Source organism: Hordeum vulgare, unplaced genomic scaffold (genome assembly GCF_904849725.1).
Source record: "Hordeum vulgare subsp. vulgare unplaced genomic scaffold, MorexV3_pseudomolecules_assembly, whole genome shotgun sequence".
NCBI classification, from domain to species: Eukaryota; Viridiplantae; Streptophyta; class Magnoliopsida; order Poales; family Poaceae; genus Hordeum; species Hordeum vulgare.
Window position 1 is genome coordinate 18,759 of NW_025422581.1, and position 19,590 is coordinate 38,348.

Genomic DNA, 19,590 nt, shown 5'->3' on the forward strand with positions numbered 1-19,590 from the left:
TAATTTTTCTACCTACTTACCTACTATTGGATTTGAACCAATGACTCCCGCCGTATGAAAGCAATACTCTAACCACTGAGTTAAGTAGGCAATTTATCACCACAAAGGAAGACCCATTACTTCGATCGATTATATATTGAATCCCTTTTCTAAGCAATACCGCTCTGTTATTGGTCTGTTATATACTAAATACTAAACTAAATACTAAACAGATACAGATCAAAGGGATATCCTCTGGCATTAGAAAATATTCATCTTGACAAGAAATTCTCTATATGTTAAGATATCTCTGATAAGGGCTATAGCTCAGTTCGGTAGAGCAACTCGTTTACACGTGCGCCAATGCTTTTCAAAGGAGCTTATTATGCAATGAACATAATCGATCTTATTGCAAAATCAATGTCTTACTTCATAGATTCGAGAGAATAGGAGAACAGTAGCCTGACAAACAGTCGGTTCAGTCCGATTCAGGTGCCAATTCAGGTGCCTAATCAAATAGAACCCTTATGGATTTGCTAGTTGATAAGGTAAATATCCAGCCCACTAAATGCTAGGCGTAATGAGGATAAGGGCCTCCAAAAAACTTCTTTTCGTTCTATGAACTTTAAGGTGTATGAAGTCTCATAGTTAACTCTTGCAGTGGAACGATAGAGACTCCATTTCACTTAGGTTGATTTAATTTAGACCAGAGGCAGACCTAAGTCAAGGTAATCCTCCTTTGAAACACTTTGGTATTGCTCCTAGATAGATCATAATACAAAAAATCAATCAGAGCACAGGGAGCCATCTCATTATCTTTCCGTAAAGAAAAACTATGGTGGACTAACTGATCTTTAAATCAGTTTATGAAAGAGCCCAATGCAAAAAAATGCATGTTGGGTCTTTGAAACAGTTCAAATCATTTCGATAATAATCCGTTTGATCTGTTTTACCGAGAAGGTCTACGGTTCGAATCCGTATAGCCCTAATATGCCCTTTTTTCTATTTTAGGATCTCTATCCTATGTTTTCTTTAGTTTAGTATAGTTTTCATTTTCGCATTAGTATTTGTTTATAGACTGGATAGGCGCCTGCGACATAGAATAGAGATAAAAGCATTACCAAAGGCTCATTCATCGAAAATCAAAATCATACAGACAGGAAAAGAAAAACGAAAAATAGAAAAAATAAAGTAAAGAGTAAATAAGAAAACAGAATATTCTGTCTCATAGTTCTGAAATAGAGTTCTTTATTTTTATTTTTATAGTATTACTTCTCATTATACTGCATAGATTAGTCCTACTATCTTAATTAGGTTCTAATTATTCTAATTAGTAGTATTCTCATTTTTATTTAATAGTCTCTTATTATTATTAAATAGTAAATAAAGGATAGAGCTATTCTTTTTTTATAGAGATTCTAGAGAAAGCGAGACAAAGTGAAACGATAAAGTTTTCTTTATATAAGAATTAGATCTACATACACCATATCTAAATAGAATGGAAATCCAAAAGAAAGGGAGTTGGGATTCCATTGGATGAATCTTTAAAGAAGATGCAGCACAGAGGAAACAAAGGCTAAACTAAGCGCTTTTGTTTGAACAAAAAAGATTCTTGTTTCACCGAGGAAAAGAGAGAAGTTCTGGATAAATTGACAATGCTGAATTGAATTGACTAATTTAAGTTCCGCCTATTCCACATTAATGGGAGTACATTATGTTTCTGCTTCACGAATATGATATTTTTTGGACATTTCTAATAATAGCAAGCCTTATTCCTATTTTGGCATTTTCGATTTCAGGGCTTTTAGCCCCGGTTAGTGAAGGACCAGAGAAGCTTTCTAGTTATGAATCGGGTATAGAACCCATGGGAGGGGCTTGGGTACAATTCCGAATACGCTATTATATGTTTGCGCTCGTTTTTGTTGTTTTTGATGTGGAAACCGTCTTTCTATACCCTTGGGCAATGAGTTTCGACGTATTGGGTGTATCCGTTTTTATCGAAGCTTTGATTTTCGTGCTTATCTTAGTTGTCGGTTTAGTTTATGCATGGCGAAAAGGAGCCTTGGAATGGTCTTAACTGAATATTTAGACAAAAAAAAAGAAGGAAAAGATTCTATTGAGACAGTTATGAATTTGATTGAGTTTCCCTTACTTGACCAAACAAGTTCCAATTCTGTTATTTCAACTACACTAAATGATCTTTCGAATTGGTCAAGACTCTCCAGTTTATGGCCCCTTCTATACGGTACCAGTTGTTGTTTCATTGAATTTGCTTCATTAATAGGTTCACGATTCGATTTTGATCGTTATGGATTGGTACCAAGATCAAGTCCTAGGCAAGCAGACCTAATTTTAACAGCCGGTACGGTAACAATGAAAATGGCTCCGTCTTTAGTGAGATTATACGAGCAAATGCCTGAACCAAAATACGTCATTGCTATGGGAGCCTGTACTATTACAGGGGGAATGTTCAGTACGGATTCCTATAGTACTGTTCGGGGAGTTGATAAGTTAATTCCTGTGGATGTCTACTTGCCGGGCTGCCCTCCTAAACCGGAGGCAGTTATAGATGCCCTAACAAAACTTCGTAAGAAGATATCGCGAGAAATAGTTGAGGATCGAACTCTATCTCAAAATAAAAAAAGATGTTTTACTACCAGTCACAAGCTTTATGTTAGGCGCAGTACTCATACAGGAACTTATGAGCAAGAATTGCTCTATCAATCACCATCGACATTAGATATATCTTCTGAAACTTTTTTAAAATCCAAAAGTCCAGTACCTTCCTACAAATTAGTGAATTAGGAGGGGGGGGCTCTTTTGTGTAGAAAAAGAAAAAGCAGAGCAATCTTTCAAACTTGCATCCGAAATGGGAAATATTTATACAAAGAGGGAGAGATGAAGACAATGCAGCAGGGTTGGTTATCTAATTGGCTAGTCAAACATGAGGTGGTTCATAGATCTTTGGGCTTTGATCACCGAGGAATAGAGACTTTACAAATAAAAGCAGGGGATTGGGATTCCATTGCTGTCATTTTATATGTATATGGTTATAATTATTTACGCTCCCAATGTGCTTATGATGTAGCACCCGGTGGATCTTTAGCTAGCGTGTATCATCTTACAAGAATACAATACGGTATAGATAATCCAGAAGAAGTCTGCATAAAAGTCTTTGCCCAAAAGGATAATCCTAGAATTCCGTCTGTCTTCTGGATTTGGAGAAGTGCCGATTTTCAAGAACGCGAATCTTATGATATGGTGGGAATCTCTTATGATAATCATCCGCGCCTTAAACGTATCCTAATGCCTGAAAGTTGGATAGGCTGGCCCTTACGTAAGGACTATATAACCCCCAATTTTTATGAAATACAAGATGCTCATTGAATGATAAGAAATTCGTGCTCACTTATACAACACAACTCCAGATTTTATTCAAGTCAAGGAATATTTTTAGGTTCTTTTCCTAGATGAAACGGAATACCTATTTATAATTAATTCCTATTATACAAAAGCATTCCAGATAGACTGAGCCAAAAAAGGGTTTCATTTGGATTCCCCTATTTTGAAAATCACATATTAATTTCCTTCATATGAACAGAAAAATAGGATGACTCAAAGAAGTTCTCTACCAGGAACTTTGTATCGCGCACATGACTTAGCACAACTAGGAAAATAAGATAAGATAAAGATAAGCAAGACTAAAAAAATATTCGTCGGAATAGTGGAATACAAAATAAAGAAACGCAAAAAAATAAAGGGGAACCTAATCTCACCCCCTTCCTTATCATAAAGAAAGGGTATATTTTAAAACTTCTCTAAAAAGAAGTGCCTCTATATTTATATTATAGATTTATCCACTTAGATGAATAAATCATACTCTATCTATATTATATATTATTAATAAATATGTATCACAATCCATCTCGAGGTATTTGGATCAATACCTATTCGGTGGATCTTTTTTTTTCTCTGCCAGGAACCAGATTTGAACTGGTGACACGAGGATTTTCAGTCCTCTGCTCTACCAACTGAGCTATCCTGACCTTTTCTTGTGCATCATCCTAGTAGAGTATTTGTATCTATGTCAATTAAAAGGACTAAAAAATCAATTAAAGTATTTCAAATTCAAAATTTGAAAGGGGGGGGGTAGCCCTATGCATTGTGCATGGTTTACTTAAATAATACTTAAAAATAGAGTGAATAACCAAGATTTCTTGCCGATACTCTAATAAAAAAGAAATCTATTCAATGAATAGGATAAGATCCATTGAGTTCTCTTCGCATTCCTTTCCTTTGTGAAAGAGTAGAATGAGAAAGCTAATGAATCTTAAACCCATTGATAAAAAGAAAAAAAAAGAGGATTTGGGGATAGAGGGACTTGAACCCTCACAACTTAAAAAGTCGACGGATTTTCCTTTTACTAGAAATTTCATTGTTGTCAGTATTGACATGTAGAATGGGACTCTCTCTTTGTCCTCGTCCGATTAATCCACTTTCTTTTTAAAAGTTCTCAAAACTTTGAATTTGAATTGAAGAATTTGATTATTCAATATTCGAATGGAGTGGATTCACAATAATTCAAAATAAAATTATGATATGAGTTTTTTATTTCATAATCATTTCGAATTTTATTTTGAAATTTTAAAAAAGATAAAGAACCTATATTATAATATGAGTTCTGTGATTAATCGTTTGCTATGTCAGTATCTATACGTGTTTATTAAATGTATAAAGTATAAAACCCCTCTTTCTCTAATTTAGAATTAGAAGGAATTCCACTAACAACACAACGTAATTAACTCGATTCGTTAGAACAGCTTCCATTGAGTCTCTGCACCTATCCTTTTCCTTTGTATTCTAGTTCGAGAATCCCTTCTCAAAACACGGATTTGGCTCAGGATTGCCCTTTTTTAATTCCAGGGTTTCTCTGAATTTGGAAGTTACCACTTAGCAGGTTTCCATACCAAGGCTCAATACAATCAAGTCCGTAGCGTCTACCGATTTCGCCATATCCCCACTTCCCTCTTCTTTGAGACCAGGATTCCTTGTGTAATTTCATCCATCTCTTAGTTTTTTTTTTGAATCATTGAGTTCATCACTCAACGTAGTCTAGCAGTTCAGTTCGACTCTATTTGAGAGACCCCGCTTGCTTATTGCAATTCTGAATTACATTGATTCTATCCTTGATGTATTTGCAATTCAATCCGAATCAATATATCCAAAACTTTTTATCTCCCCCACCTCCCGTCTTACTTTTTTATAGTATTCGAAATTATACTATAACGCTGGATATTTATTCTTTTTTTCTAATCAGAATTATCAATTTTATTTACTCTGACTTTATGTTCCCCTTAGTGAAATATTAATCCTCAAATTATTAACAAATAATAAAGTCTATAATGATCGAATGAAAATACCCATAAAGTCTATAATTTTCTTTTTAAATATCCTATAGTTAAGCATATCAAGCTAACTTTATCTTTAAGAAGTTTTAGTATTTTTTTATTTAGTATTTTTTTATAAGTAGAACTTCAAATTTAGAACTAGTTAATAGCTAAGAGTAATAACTAATATCTGAGATTTTACGGATTTCCTATACTATACCTATTTCTATTTGTTACACTATTTCCGTTATGTAAGCCCACTTAGCTCAGAGGTTAGAGCATCGCATTTGTAATGCGAGGGTCATCGGTTCAAATCCGATAGTCGGCTTTTTTTTTCTCTATCGATGTTCTACGAACAAGAATCTCTTTTTTTCCGAATTAAATGGAGAATCCAGGATCTTTTATGTTTTTTACCTTACTATTTTGCTAGATACAAAACAATAAAATAAATAATATATATACAAAAAATACAAAAAATACAGATTTTGATGAAATTCCATTTTTTGTGGTACTTTAGTTGATTTTACTCTGTTTATCCTGTAGTTTAATTCAGTTTTAATTTCGATGTATTCTGTAATGTAAATACAATGAAATTAATTGTGTAAAATGAAATTTCAATAAAAAAAAGGAGTCTTCATGTCCCGTTATCGAGGACCTCGTTTAAAAAAAATACGCCGTTTGGGAGCTTTACCAGGACTCACTAGAAAAACACCTAAATCCGGAAGTAATCTTAAAAAAAAATTCAATTCTGGGAAAAAGGAGCAATATCGTATTCGTCTTCAAGAAAAACAGAAATTGCGTTTTCATTATGGTCTGACAGAACGACAATTACTTAGATATGTACATATCGCTGGAAAAGCAAAAAGGTCAACAGGCCAGGTTTTACTACAATTACTTGAAATGCGTTTGGATAATATCCTTTTTCGATTGGGTATGGCTTCAACCATTCCTGGGGCCCGCCAATTAGTCAACCATAGACATATTTTAGTTAATGGCCGTATAGTCAATATACCAAGTTTTCGTTGCAAACCCCGAGATATTATTACTACGAAAGATAACCAAAGATCAAAAGGTCTGGTTCAAAATTATATTGCTTCATCGGACCCGGGGAAATTGCCAAGCCATTTGACGATTGACACATTGGAATATAAAGGACTAGTAAATAAAATCCTAGATAGGAAGTGGGTCGGTCTCAAAATAAATGAGTTGTTAGTTGTAGAATATTACTCTCGTCAGACTTGAACTTAATGAAAAAAGGAAAGGTTCATAGAATTTTCTTCCCCTTCCCCTTTCCCCGAACTAAATAGCCCTAAGACCATTACCATTAATTCGTATTTTCCCATCAACTAGCTAAAATTGATTAACCCTAGGATTAGGATCCTTTTTGCTTTTTTCCTCTATGTTTACATACCACAGTAATTTGCTATAGAGAATTTTTAATTTCTATTAAATAAAAATAAGATAATATAAGATATTATTACTGGAATAAATTGCTATTTGATTTGATACATTGTGATCCTTAACGTTGATGAATTAAGAAAAACGGAAAGAGAGGGATTCGAACCCTCGGTAAACAAAAGTCTACATAGCAGTTCCAATGCTACGCCTTGAACCGCTCGGCCATCTTTCCTACATAACTTATTATGGAAAATAAACTGAGTGAATAGCGAGTTTTCTTATTCCTGCAGTACAGGTACAACCGCAACCGCTCGGGGGTTCCCTAGTTCTATTGGAAAAATTCCTTTTGATCTAGGTGGAAGGATACAGGATTTTTTACTAGAAATTGCGCTCGCTATAAAATAAAAGTTTTAATTTAGGTTTTCCCGCAACTAAAGAAAAAGAGAATGCAAGAATTCTTCTTATTGCATAATAAAATAAAGAAACCTTAGAATTCCGTTTGCATAAGATACGCTACACCATTGAAATCAAAAATAGAGTATGAGACAATTAATAACTTTGAAAACACGAAATAGTTGATGACATAAGTTGTTGTTCAGAAATAGGAAAGTGGAATGAAATCCAGTCTTAGTCAAATATTGCATATCTCTTCGTGTCCAAGCAGAAGGAAAAGGATACAATTTGAGCTGAGCGGAAAATCCATATCTCTCTTATCCATTTAAAACATATGGATTTAGAGCATATGGATCAATCTATTTATAATTATAAGAATCGAATGTGTTTGTTTTTATGTTATTTTGTGAAGGAATGAAAACAATTCTATATAGAATGGCTTGGGAATTATGCCTAGATCCCGTGTAAATGGAAATTTCATTGATAAGACCTTCTCAATTATAGCCAATATTTTATTGCGAATAATTCCGACAACCTCAGGAGAAAAAAAGGCATTTACTTATTATAGAGATGGTGCGATTTGACTCTTTTTTTTTTTGCTTTTTTTTAGACCTACCTATACCTCAGTCTTAGGAAAAAGAAAAGGGGTTGGCATAGAGAGAACCAAATTTGTAAAGCAAGCAAACCCACGCTTCGGGAAGGTGAGGCGAACTAACAATTCCTTCCGTCGTGTATCCTCGATTGATGCGGCTTCAGATACTTCAATTGTAGATTTGAGTATTGAGCGAAAGGTTACACCTACAGGATATGGTATGGTATGGATTACAGGCCACTCTATTAGTATCCGTAGGCAGCATAGGGGAGAAAAGCACTACACCTAGAAATAGGAATCAACAAGAGAAAAACTTTGGTAGAAATTACCCCTTTCCTGATCGGTATCAGGGCTGGGAAGAATGGTTGGGATAACAAACAACCATCAGGTTTGTACTTTGGATACCCCTATAACCATCAAAGATCGTTGAAGTAGCTAATTCCTCTAAATAGGAGGCGTTGAGAACAAAGAAATTATTGGAGCTATCGTTTTCCTCTAGCATTAATAGAATTCATTGGTGTTAAGAAAAACCTCTTGTGGGAAGGTTGGCTAGAGATTTCTTGGAAAAATACCAGCCCCTTTCGGTTCATAATGAGACGGGACTAATTCTATTTTGATTCTATAGATTAAGATTATTTCGCTTAGTACTATTATGTACAGAAGGGAGGAGCCGTATGAGATGAAAACCTCATGTACGGTTTTGGAACGGAGATTTTTTGAATAGAATGAACGACCGTAACGGATGTTGGCTCAATCCGAAGGAAATTATGCGGAAGCTTTGCAAAATTATTATGAAGCTACGCGACTAGAAATCGATCCCTATGATCGAAGTTATATACTCTATAACATAGGCCTTATACACACAAGCAATGGAGAGCATACAAAGGCTTTGGAATATTATTTCCGGGCACTAGAACGAAACCCCTTCTTACCGCAAGCTTTTAATAATATGGCCGTGATCTGTCATTACGTGCGACTATCTCCACTATAGAAAGACAAAAAAAGAGAGGATCAAATTTTCTAGTAAATACTGGAAAAAAGGGCTTTCTACATAGGGATCGTAAAAACAACGATTTTTCCCTATCAGCTGTAGGAAGGAAGGACACTTCACGAGAATCAAAAAACGAAGAAAGTATGGCCTATACTACTACTCTATGGATAAAGTTTCTCAAATTGATAGAGAAAGCACCGTAAAGATCAATTAGTGAGCGACTGGGTCGATACAACTAAAAAAAACTGCTTACTTATCCCATGATATGGGGCAAAATTTAGGAATCCGCTTATGTAATAGAGCCGATCCACTAAGGGATTAAGCAGCGGTGTAGTATCAGATCCCAAAGATAGTAAGTTCTTTTTTCTTTCTTATGGAAAAAAGTCTTTTTCAAGGATTCTATAGAGATTTCATATATGAAACCGGGATAGTTACCTTTCAGAAAATTTGAACGAAGGCTCTATATCTATCTATGCTTCATTCTTCTGAAGGTGGGAAAAAAGATCAAACTAATTATTGAGAAAAATTAGGGTTTGAAACTTAGGTAATTAATTTCTTCTGCTTAACACAAGAACAAATTGGATCGATTTTTGATAAATCGAATTCAGTTAAGATAGGGGAAATTAAGATAGCAATTTCTGAGCCGTATGAGGTAGGAAACTCTCAAGTACGGTTCTAAGGGAAGGAACTGCCTATTCCGACCGAGGAGAACAGGCCATTCTAGAGGGTGATTCGGAAATTGCGGAAGCTTGGTTTGATCAAGCTGCTGAATATTGGAAACAAGCTATAGCGCTTACTCCGGGAAATTATATTGAAGCACAAAACTGGTTGAAGATTACGAAGCGCTTTGAATTTGAATAAGACCATGCTCCTTTTTTTTCCTAAAATGGATGGTTTGGTTGTTGATCCATTAATCAAATAAATTAGGTCGTAAGATCGAATCAAGAATTTCATTATATCCATTTCTTATACCTTCTATTTTATAAGATATTTCATAAGAATAAACCATAGGGATAGGGTCTAGAATAGAAGTAATAAAGTGAATAAAAAAAAGGGGGCCAATCTAAATATTGCTAATATATTAGAACCATCTTATTAATAATTCTAATGAGTTATCTTGGAATTTAGAATCAAATAAAAAATAAAAAACCCTATATTATGCTCAAGGAAAGTAGATATAGATAGGAGCTTATGCCCTAAAAAAAAATACACTAGTTTCTTAAATTTAAAATAAAAAAGATTTTTTCTTACGCCGAGAAATATTTGTTTTTTCAAGATAAACAATGTCCGTTAGGCACCTAACCTTTATGTCATAATAGATCCGAACACTTGCCTCGGATTGACTTTAATATATAATTGCTCCAGTGAATAACTAAAAAAAAAGAAGGGTGGTAGTATAGTAAAGAAAAGAACTAATCACAATATCTATCTTTCAAAATCTATCTTTCAAAATCTATCTTTCAAAGATTCACTAAAAAAAAAGACAGTTGGCGGGTCTCTTTGTATGTCTTGTCCGGAAAGAGGAGGAGTTAATGATTATTCGTTCGCCGGAACCAGAAGTAAAAATTGTTGTGGATAGGGATCCTGTAAAAACATCTTTTGAGGAATGGGCGAGACCCGGCCATTTCTCAAGAACACTAGCTAAGGGCCCTGATACTACCACTTGGATCTGGAACCTACATGCTGATGCTCACGATTTCGATAGTCATACTGGTGATTTGGAGGAGATTTCTAGAAAAGTTTTTAGTGCTCATTTCGGGCAACTTTCCATTATCTTTCTTTGGTTGAGTGGCATGTACTTTCATGGTGCCCGTTTTTCCAATTATGAAGCATGGCTAAGTGATCCTACTCACATTGGACCCAGTGCTCAGGTAGTTTGGCCTATAGTAGGGCAAGAAATATTGAATGGTGATGTAGGTGGGGGTTTCCGAGGAATCCAAATAACCTCTGGTTTTTTTCAGCTTTGGCGAGCATCTGGAATAACTAGTGAATTACAACTCTATTGTACTGCAATTGGTGCATTGGTTTTTGCAGCGTTAATGCTTTTTGCTGGTTGGTTCCATTATCACAAAGCCGCTCCCAAATTGGCCTGGTTCCAAGATGTAGAATCCATGTTGAATCACCACTTAGCGGGATTATTAGGACTTGGGTCTCTTTCTTGGGCGGGACACCAAATTCATGTATCTTTACCAATTAACCAATTTCTTGACGCTGGGGTGGATCCTAAAGAGATACCACTTCCTCATGAATTTATCTTGAATCGGGACCTTTTGGCTCAACTTTATCCTAGTTTTGCCGAAGGAGCAACCCCTTTTTTCACTTTAAATTGGTCCAAATACGCAGAATTTCTGACTTTTCGTGGAGGACTAGATCCAGTAACCGGTGGTCTCTGGCTGACCGATATTGCACACCATCATTTAGCTATTGCTATTCTTTTCCTAATCGCAGGTCATATGTATAGGACCAACTGGGGTATTGGCCATGGACTTAAAGATATTTTGGAGGCTCACAAGGGCCCATTTACAGGACAAGGCCATAAGGGTCTTTATGAAATCTTAACAACGTCATGGCATGCTCAATTATCTCTTAACCTAGCTATGCTAGGCTCTACAACCATTGTTGTAGCTCATCATATGTATTCTATGCCTCCCTATCCATACCTAGCTACTGACTATGGTACACAACTTTCCTTGTTCACACACCACATGTGGATTGGCGGATTTCTAATAGTCGGTGCTGCTGCACATGCAGCAATTTTTATGGTAAGAGACTATGATCCAACTACTCGATACAACGATCTATTAGATCGCGTCCTTAGACACCGCGATGCAATCATATCCCACCTTAACTGGGTATGTATATTTCTAGGTTTTCACAGTTTTGGCTTGTACATTCATAATGATACCATGAGTGCTTTAGGCCGTCCACAAGATATGTTTTCGGATACCGCCATACAATTACAACCTATCTTTGCTCAATGGGTACAAAATATCCATGCTACTGCGCCTGGCGTAACAGCTCCTGGTGCAACAACAAGTACTAGCTTAACGTGGGGAGGCGGCGAGTTAGTAGCAGTAGGTGGCAAAGTGGCTTTGTTACCGATTCCATTAGGAACCGCAGATTTTTTAGTCCATCACATTCATGCATTTACCATACATGTGACTGTATTAATACTTTTGAAAGGTGTTTTATTTGCTCGGAGTTCCCGTTTGATACCCGATAAAGCAAATCTAGGTTTTCGCTTTCCTTGCGATGGGCCTGGCCGAGGGGGAACATGTCAAGTATCTGCTTGGGATCATGTTTTCTTAGGTTTATTCTGGATGTACAATGCAATTTCGGTAGTCATTTTCCATTTCAGTTGGAAAATGCAGTCGGATGTTTGGGGTACCATAAGTGATCAAGGGGTGGTAACTCATATTACAGGGGGAAACTTTGCACAGAGTTCCATTACGATTAATGGGTGGCTTCGAGATTTCTTGTGGGCACAGGCATCGCAAGTCATTCAGTCTTATGGTTCTTCATTATCTGCATATGGTCTTTTTTTCTTAGGTGCTCATTTTGTCTGGGCCTTCAGTTTAATGTTTTTATTCAGCGGCCGTGGTTATTGGCAAGAACTCATTGAATCTATCGTTTGGGCTCATAACAAATTAAAAGTTGCTCCTGCTACTCAGCCTAGAGCCTTGAGCATTATACAAGGACGTGCTGTAGGAGTAACCCATTACCTTCTGGGTGGAATTGCCACGACATGGGCATTCTTCTTAGCGAGAATTATTGCAGTAGGATAGTGGCTAGGAGGATTTGAAAGGCATTATGGAATTAAGATTTCCCAGGTTTAGCCAAGGCTTAGCTCAGGACCCCACTACTCGTCGTATTTGGTTTGGTATTGCTACCGCACATGATTTCGAAAGTCATGATGATATTACTGAAGAACGTCTTTATCAGAACATTTTTGCTTCTCACTTTGGGCAATTAGCAATAATCTTTCTATGGACGTCCGGAAATCTGTTTCATGTAGCTTGGCAAGGAAATTTTGAATCATGGATACAGGATCCTTTACACGTAAGACCTATTGCTCATGCGATTTGGGATCCTCATTTTGGTCAACCCGCTGTGGAAGCCTTTACTCGAGGAGGTGCTGCTGGTCCAGTGAATATTGCTTATTCTGGGGTTTATCAGTGGTGGTATACAATAGGATTACGCACCAATGAAGATCTTTATACTGGAGCTCTTTTTCTATTATTTCTTTCTACGCTGTCCTTAATAGCGAGTTGGTTACATCTACAACCCAAATGGAAACCAAGCCTTTCGTGGTTCAAAAACGCGGAATCTCGTCTCAATCATCATTTGTCAGGACTTTTCGGGGTAAGTTCTTTGGCTTGGACAGGACATTTAGTTCATGTTGCTATTCCCGCATCCAGGGGGGAGTACGTTCGATGGAATAATTTCTTAGATGTATTACCCTATCCCCAGGGGTTGGGACCCCTTTTGACGGGTCAGTGGAATCTTTATGCCCAAAACCCTGATTCGAGTAATCATTTATTTGGTACCGCTCAAGGAGCGGGAACTGCCATTCTAACTCTTCTTGGGGGATTCCATCCACAAACACAAAGTTTGTGGCTGACTGATATGGCTCACCATCATTTAGCTATTGCATTTATTTTTCTCATTGCCGGTCACATGTATCGAACTAACTTCGGAATTGGGCACAGTATTAAAGATCTTTTAGAAGCGCATACTCCTCCGGGGGGTCGATTAGGGCGTGGGCATAAGGGCCTTTATGACACAATCAACAATTCGATTCATTTTCAGTTAGGTCTTGCTCTAGCTTCTTTAGGGGTTATTACTTCCTTAGTAGCTCAACATATGTACTCTTTACCTCCTTATGCATTCATAGCACAAGACTTTACTACTCAAGCTGCTTTATATACTCATCACCAATATATTGCGGGGTTCATCATGACAGGGGCTTTTGCTCATGGAGCTATTTTTTTCATTAGGGATTACAATCCGGAACAGAATGAGGATAATGTATTGGCAAGAATGTTAGACCATAAAGAAGCTATCATATCTCATTTAAGTTGGGCTAGCCTCTTTCTAGGATTCCATACCTTGGGCCTTTATGTTCATAACGACGTCATGCTTGCTTTTGGTACTCCAGAAAAGCAAATCTTGATCGAACCTATATTTGCCCAATGGATACAATCTGCTCATGGCAAGACGACATATGGGTTCGATATACTCTTATCTTCAACGAATGGCCCCGCTTTCAATGCGGGTCGAAGCCTATGGTTGCCCGGATGGTTGAATGCTGTTAATGAGAATAGTAATTCGCTTTTCTTAACAATAGGACCTGGGGATTTCTTGGTTCATCATGCTATTGCTCTAGGTTTGCATACAACTACATTGATTTTAGTAAAGGGCGCTTTAGACGCACGCGGTTCCAAATTAATGCCGGATAAAAAGGATTTTGGGTATAGTTTTCCTTGTGACGGCCCAGGGCGCGGCGGTACTTGTGATATTTCTGCTTGGGACGCATTTTATTTGGCAGTTTTCTGGATGTTAAATACCATTGGGTGGGTTACTTTTTATTGGCATTGGAAACATATCACATTATGGCAGGGCAACGTTTCACAATTTAATGAATCCTCCACTTATTTGATGGGATGGTTAAGAGATTACCTATGGTTAAACTCTTCACAACTTATCAATGGATATAATCCTTTTGGGATGAATAGTTTATCGGTATGGGCTTGGATGTTCTTATTTGGACATCTTGTTTGGGCTACTGGATTTATGTTCTTAATTTCTTGGCGGGGGTATTGGCAGGAATTAATTGAGACTTTAGCATGGGCTCATGAACGCACACCTTTAGCTAATTTAATTCGCTGGAGAGATAAGCCTGTGGCTCTTTCCATTGTGCAAGCAAGATTGGTTGGATTAGCTCACTTTTCCGTGGGTTATATATTCACTTATGCAGCTTTCTTGATTGCCTCAACATCAGGCAAGTTTGGTTAATTTAGTTTGTTTTTTTGTACTGTATCAGCACCTAGTTCATTACTCTTGATAGAGAGGGAGGATCCGCCTTCTTAAATTTCTTTTTCTATTTATTTTTCCATCTAGGATTAGAACCGTATACTTGATAATAATAGCAACGGCACATTATGGCAAAAAAGAGTTTGATTCAGAGGGAGAAGAAGCGGCAGAAATTAGAACAGAAATATCATTTGATTCGTCAATCTTTAAAAAAAAAGATAAGAAGCAAAGTTTCTCCCTTGAGTTTGAGTGAAAAAACGAAAATGCGAGAAAAATTGCAATCCCTACCGCGTAATAGTGCACCTACACGCCTTCATCGACGTTGTTTTTTGACCGGAAGACCTAGAGCTAACTATCGACATTTTGGGCTATCCGGACACGTACTTCGAGAAATGGTTTATGAATGTTTATTACCGGGTGCAACAAGATCCAGTTGGTAAGGATAAAATACCCTTTCGTATTTGTATGGATTTCTGGAATTGATAATCATAGAGGAGCCCTCTTTACCATTCTGTATAAATGGACTATTCTATTTGTATAGATATGGTAGAGGGACGTATCGAACCCTCTTTTATCCACTAGTTACCCCTCTTTAGTTTAAGAGTATAGAGCAGTTTGGTAGCTCATAAGTCTCATAACCTTGGGGTTGCGGGTTCGATTCCCACTACCGGCCCCATACTCCTTCTTTAATGATATATGCATGATATATACATCATCCATTTGTATCTGGATTTTTTGATTTCCTAAAAGAGTTTTGGTCTAACAGTTTTTTCTCGGAAGAAGACAACAAATAAAAGAAAGAATAAAAGAAAGAATAAAATACGAAAGAAAAGCGTCCATTGTCTAATGGATAGGACAGAGGTCTTCTAAACCTTTGGTATAGGTTCAAATCCTATTGGACGCAATCTTATTTCTATCTATTCTTTAAATAACTATACTAAACTAAAAACAAAGAAAACTTTTTTGCATGATTCAAATAACAAGAGTAGACATGCAAAATAACAAGAGTAGATATGCCAAATTTATTTGTTACTGAAGGGAAAACCGTTCCAGCTGTTCCTGAATAGCTTCCTTCAAAAGGATTTCCGCTTGCTCGGTGAATGTCTTGCTAGAAGATATAATTTCTTGGAATTGAGGTTTAGTATCTTTTAGGTGTTTACGTAACTCATCCAGAAATTTATTTACCTGTTCGATTTCTAACGAATCAAGATATCCTCTTGTTCCGGTATAAATAGTAGCTATCTGCTCTTCCACTGGGAGAGGATTTGCCTGGGATTGTTTAAGCAATTCCCTTAATCGTCGACCCCTTGCCAATTGATTCTGACTTGTTTTATCGAGAGCAGAGGCGAATTGTGCAAAGGCTTGTAACTCTGCGAATTGAGCTAGTTCCAATTTTGATTTGCCAGCTACTTGTTTCATGGCTTTAATTTGAGCCGCGGATCCTACTCTGGAAACAGAAATACCCACATTAATAGCGGGTCGAATTCCGGCATTGAATAGATCCGCCGATAAGAATATTTGTCCATCTGTAATGGAGATTACATTAGTAGGAATATAGGCGGAAACGTCTCCAGATTGAGTCTCAACTATTGGTAAAGCGGTCATACTTCCTTCGCCTAAAAGAGAATTTAATTTAGCGGCTCTTTCTAAAAGGCGTGAATGCAAATAAAAAACATCCCCTGGATAAGCCTCACGGCCGGGAGGTCTTCTTAATAGAAGGGACATTTGGCGATAAGCTTGTGCCTGTTTGGAGAGATCATCATAAATTATTAAAGTATGCCGTTCGCGGTACATAAAATACTCAGCCAGGGCTGCTCCCGTATAAGGAGCGAGGTATTGTAATGTAGCAGGTGAATCCGCCATTTCAGCTACTACAATAGTGTATTCCATGGCCCCCTCCTCATGGAAAGTAGTTACTACTTGAGCTACGGAGGATGCTCTTTGACCGATAGCTACATAAACACATATTACACCTTGCCCTTTTTGATTGAGAATTGTATCTGTAGCTACTGCTGTTTTGCCAGTCTGTCTGTCCCCAATAATTAACTCTCGCTGACCGCGCCCTATAGGAATCATCGAATCGATAGCAATAAGCCCTGTTTGAAGAGGTTCGTATACGGAACGCCTGGAAATTATACTTGGAGCAGGAGATTCAATTAAGCGAGATTCGGAAGCTATAATTTCGCCTTTCCCATCAATAGGTTTAGCCAGAGCATTTACAACACGACCCAAGTAAGCCTCACTCACGGGTATCTGAGCAATTCTTCCTGTTGCTTTTACAAAACTGCCCTCTTGTATCATCAACCCATCGCCCATTAATACAATCCCAACATTTTTGGATTCCAAATTCAGAGCAATACCCCTAGTACCTTCTGCAAATTGGACTAATTCACCCGACATTATTTCACCAAGACCTATAATACGAGCAATCCCATCCCCCACTTGAACTACGCGACCTATATTCTCAATCCCTACTTTCCTATTATATTGTTCAATACGTTCGCGGAGAATTTTATGAATTTCGTCGACTCGAAGGGTTGCCATTAGTGTTTCTTGACTCTTTTTTCGAAAGCAAGGGGAAAAATAATGCCTAAATTCTAAACGAAAGTAGAAGTTCAAGGCCTAATTAATTTAATTATCTCTTCCATTCCAGGGACCCGAGAATGCCAATATTAGCACGAATCGTACGGAAATGTAACTCGGTATTCAAACAACTATTCAGAGTTCCTAGAGCTCCTTGTACGGCCTGTTGGAAAACCCGCTGTCGGACCTGATTCATTGCCCTTTGTTTTTCAAAATAAAGGGTTTCGTTTTTAGACTTTTCTAATTGTTCCAAACTAATAGAAGTAGCATTAATCAAATTTGCTTTTTCTCGTTCTATCTCAGAGTATCCATTCATTCGATACTCATCCGCTTCTAGTTCGACTTTCTGTAATCGAATCCGAGCTTTTTCGAGTTGCTCAATGGTCCCTCTACGCAATTCTTCTGAATTTCGAATAGTACTCAAGATCCTCTGTTTTCGATTATCTAATAAATCTTTTAATGAAAGTAGATTATTTTGTAAGTTTACAACTTTTATGATCTCTTCCCGAACCAAACATGAATCTTTCGATTCATTTGGCTCTCACGCTCCTTTTTTTCTTTTTTTGCTATAGCAATTTCCATATCTTTTTTTAAGTATAAGTAATGAGCCTATCCTCTATCTTATTTTTTATGTTTATATTTCAATATACCGAAACCTATATAAGACTAGATAAATATTAAGAGGACTCTTCCGCCTAGATAAAAATATATCATGGTCAGCAAAGTTGTTTCTTTATTTATATTTGCCCTTTAGTTAATAATTTCAATTTCATTAAGAAAAACTAACTAAATAAATGGAAAATGAAAATTAATAGAATTCTTTTTTTTTTTTCTTCAAATCCAAAAAATTTCTCTTTTTTATACATAGGTCGTCGATTCGGCATTGGTTAAAAAAGGGCAGGGTGCCCCTTCTTTTTTTTTCTAGTAAATAGTTCAAACCATTTTATCGATATGAGTGTTCTATATCAGATAAATTTTACATTAGCTATTTCCCGTTTAAATTCGGTACTAATACTAATATAGTTGTAGAAAGAGTACCTCTTTTTGCCTGGACTTCAAGCAGTTTAGCTTTAACCGTGTTAATGGTCTCACATTCTTGGTTTATAGAGAATCAAAATTGATTTACCAATGAGTCGCGAAATGCTATGGTTCTTCCATATGATTTCTGAATTTATTCAGAAGTAATTCGTCGAGATCGTGCACCCTTTTCTTATTTATCCGAAAAATACTAAAAAATATTCTAAAGTGCAGCCGGATAGATCCAATCTATTCTTGAAATAGACAACTCGCACACACTCCCTTTCCAAAAAAAATCAAAACACCAACCACTACAGTTAGATTTATTAGATTTGTTGCTAAAATATCGGTATTAAGCCCGAAACTGCCAGCGGATGGCCAGTGAGCTAAAAAAACGAAAGAATGGGTTACATTTTTCATATGCTCTCCTCTTATAGATAGGACGAACAAAGAACAAAGTTTTTCGATCACTTACTTCGCTCGCCCTTTTTTGATCGGTTTTTTTAATGCAAATAGATTCAATCTAGTAATTTCTTTTAGATTAAGTCTTAGGTCTTGTTTGACCGGTGAAAGGCTTCCTTTGTTGAAATGTTCCGTTCCCAAAATTCCTAAAATAAAAGGAAAAAACTTTCCACTTTCCTAAACTAAGGACGGGAAATAAGAAGGCGAGCATATCTTCTAAATTAATCATACTCAACTCAGCCCTTCCTAGAATGCGGTATTATCTGTCCCGATAAATAGATAATTCCAGGAGTAATAAATAGGAGTAAATTAAATAAAGTATTGATATAATTGGAATTGCGGAAGCAAATACCAATTTACTAAAAAAAGAAAAAAGTATCTAATCGAAATCGAAAGAACTTTTTTTTTTAGGATTAAACAAAAGGGTTCGCAAATAAAAGCGCTAGTGCCACAACTAGTCCATAAATTGTTAAAGCTTCCATAAAAGCTAGACTAAGCAATAAAGTACCTCGTATTTTACCTTCTGCTTCTGGCTGTCTCGCAATACCTTCTACAGCTTGTCCTGCAGCAGTACCTTGACCAACTCCAGGTCCAATAGAAGCAAGCCCTACGGCCAATCCAGCAGCAATAACAGAAGCAGCAGCAATTAGTGGATTCATGGTGAGTAGTTCCTCGTGTCAAAAAAAAAGAAATGGTTAAGGATACAATCAACCAAAAAATTCTTACTTCTAAGCTCTATTGGGGAGAAGTAAAGT

The 19,590-nt window shown here is 36.8% G+C and overlaps 2 protein-coding genes and 4 non-coding genes across 6 annotated transcripts; 4 read left to right on the forward strand and 2 right to left on the reverse strand.

Annotated features, from left to right (window-relative positions):
* Nucleotides 1-280: 280 nt before the first annotated feature.
* Nucleotides 281-9,971, forward strand: LOC123420614 (photosystem I assembly protein Ycf3). Its single transcript, XM_045107400.1, has 3 exons — nucleotides 281-7,730; nucleotides 8,490-8,717; nucleotides 9,441-9,971. Exons 1-3 carry the CDS (start codon nucleotides 7,607-7,609, stop codon nucleotides 9,599-9,601), a joined length of 513 nt encoding a protein of 170 aa, XP_044963335.1. The 5' UTR covers nucleotides 281-7,606; the 3' UTR covers nucleotides 9,602-9,971.
* Nucleotides 3,953-4,025, reverse strand: TRNAF-GAA. The gene has a single exon. It is a non-coding gene; the product is annotated as a tRNA-Phe (tRNA).
* TRNAT-UGU lies at nucleotides 5,622-5,694 on the forward strand. The gene has a single exon. It is a non-coding gene; the product is annotated as a tRNA-Thr (tRNA).
* Nucleotides 6,910-6,996, reverse strand: TRNAS-GGA. Its single transcript has one exon. It is a non-coding gene; the product is annotated as a tRNA-Ser (tRNA).
* An 89-nt stretch (nucleotides 9,972-10,060) lies between the features above and the next one.
* On the forward strand, nucleotides 10,061-19,527 carry LOC123420608 (photosystem I P700 chlorophyll a apoprotein A1). The gene has a single exon (XM_045107394.1). The coding sequence runs from the start codon at nucleotides 10,273-10,275 to the stop codon at nucleotides 12,523-12,525; it is 2,253 nt and encodes a 750-aa protein (XP_044963329.1). The 5' UTR covers nucleotides 10,061-10,272; the 3' UTR covers nucleotides 12,526-19,527.
* TRNAR-UCU lies at nucleotides 15,606-15,677 on the forward strand. The gene has a single exon. It is a non-coding gene; the product is annotated as a tRNA-Arg (tRNA).
* Nucleotides 19,528-19,590: the final 63 nt, after the last annotated feature.

What these genes read in the sequence shown, in the direction of transcription:
- LOC123420608 (XM_045107394.1), top strand. Translation starts at nt 10,273, where the DNA reads ATGATTATTCGTTCGCCGGAACCAGAAGTAAAAATTGTTGTGGATAGG.
- LOC123420614 (XM_045107400.1), top strand. Translation starts at nt 7,607, where the DNA reads ATGCCTAGATCCCGTGTAAATGGAAATTTCATTGATAAGACCTTCTCA. An exon ending in ATTTACTTATTATAGAGATG is followed by an intron (nt 7,731 to 8,489) that starts GTGCGATTTGAC and finishes AACGACCGTAAC; the next exon opens with GGATGTTGGCTCAATCCGAA. An exon ending in TATGGCCGTGATCTGTCATT is followed by an intron (nt 8,718 to 9,440) that starts ACGTGCGACTAT and finishes CTGCCTATTCCG; the next exon opens with ACCGAGGAGAACAGGCCATT.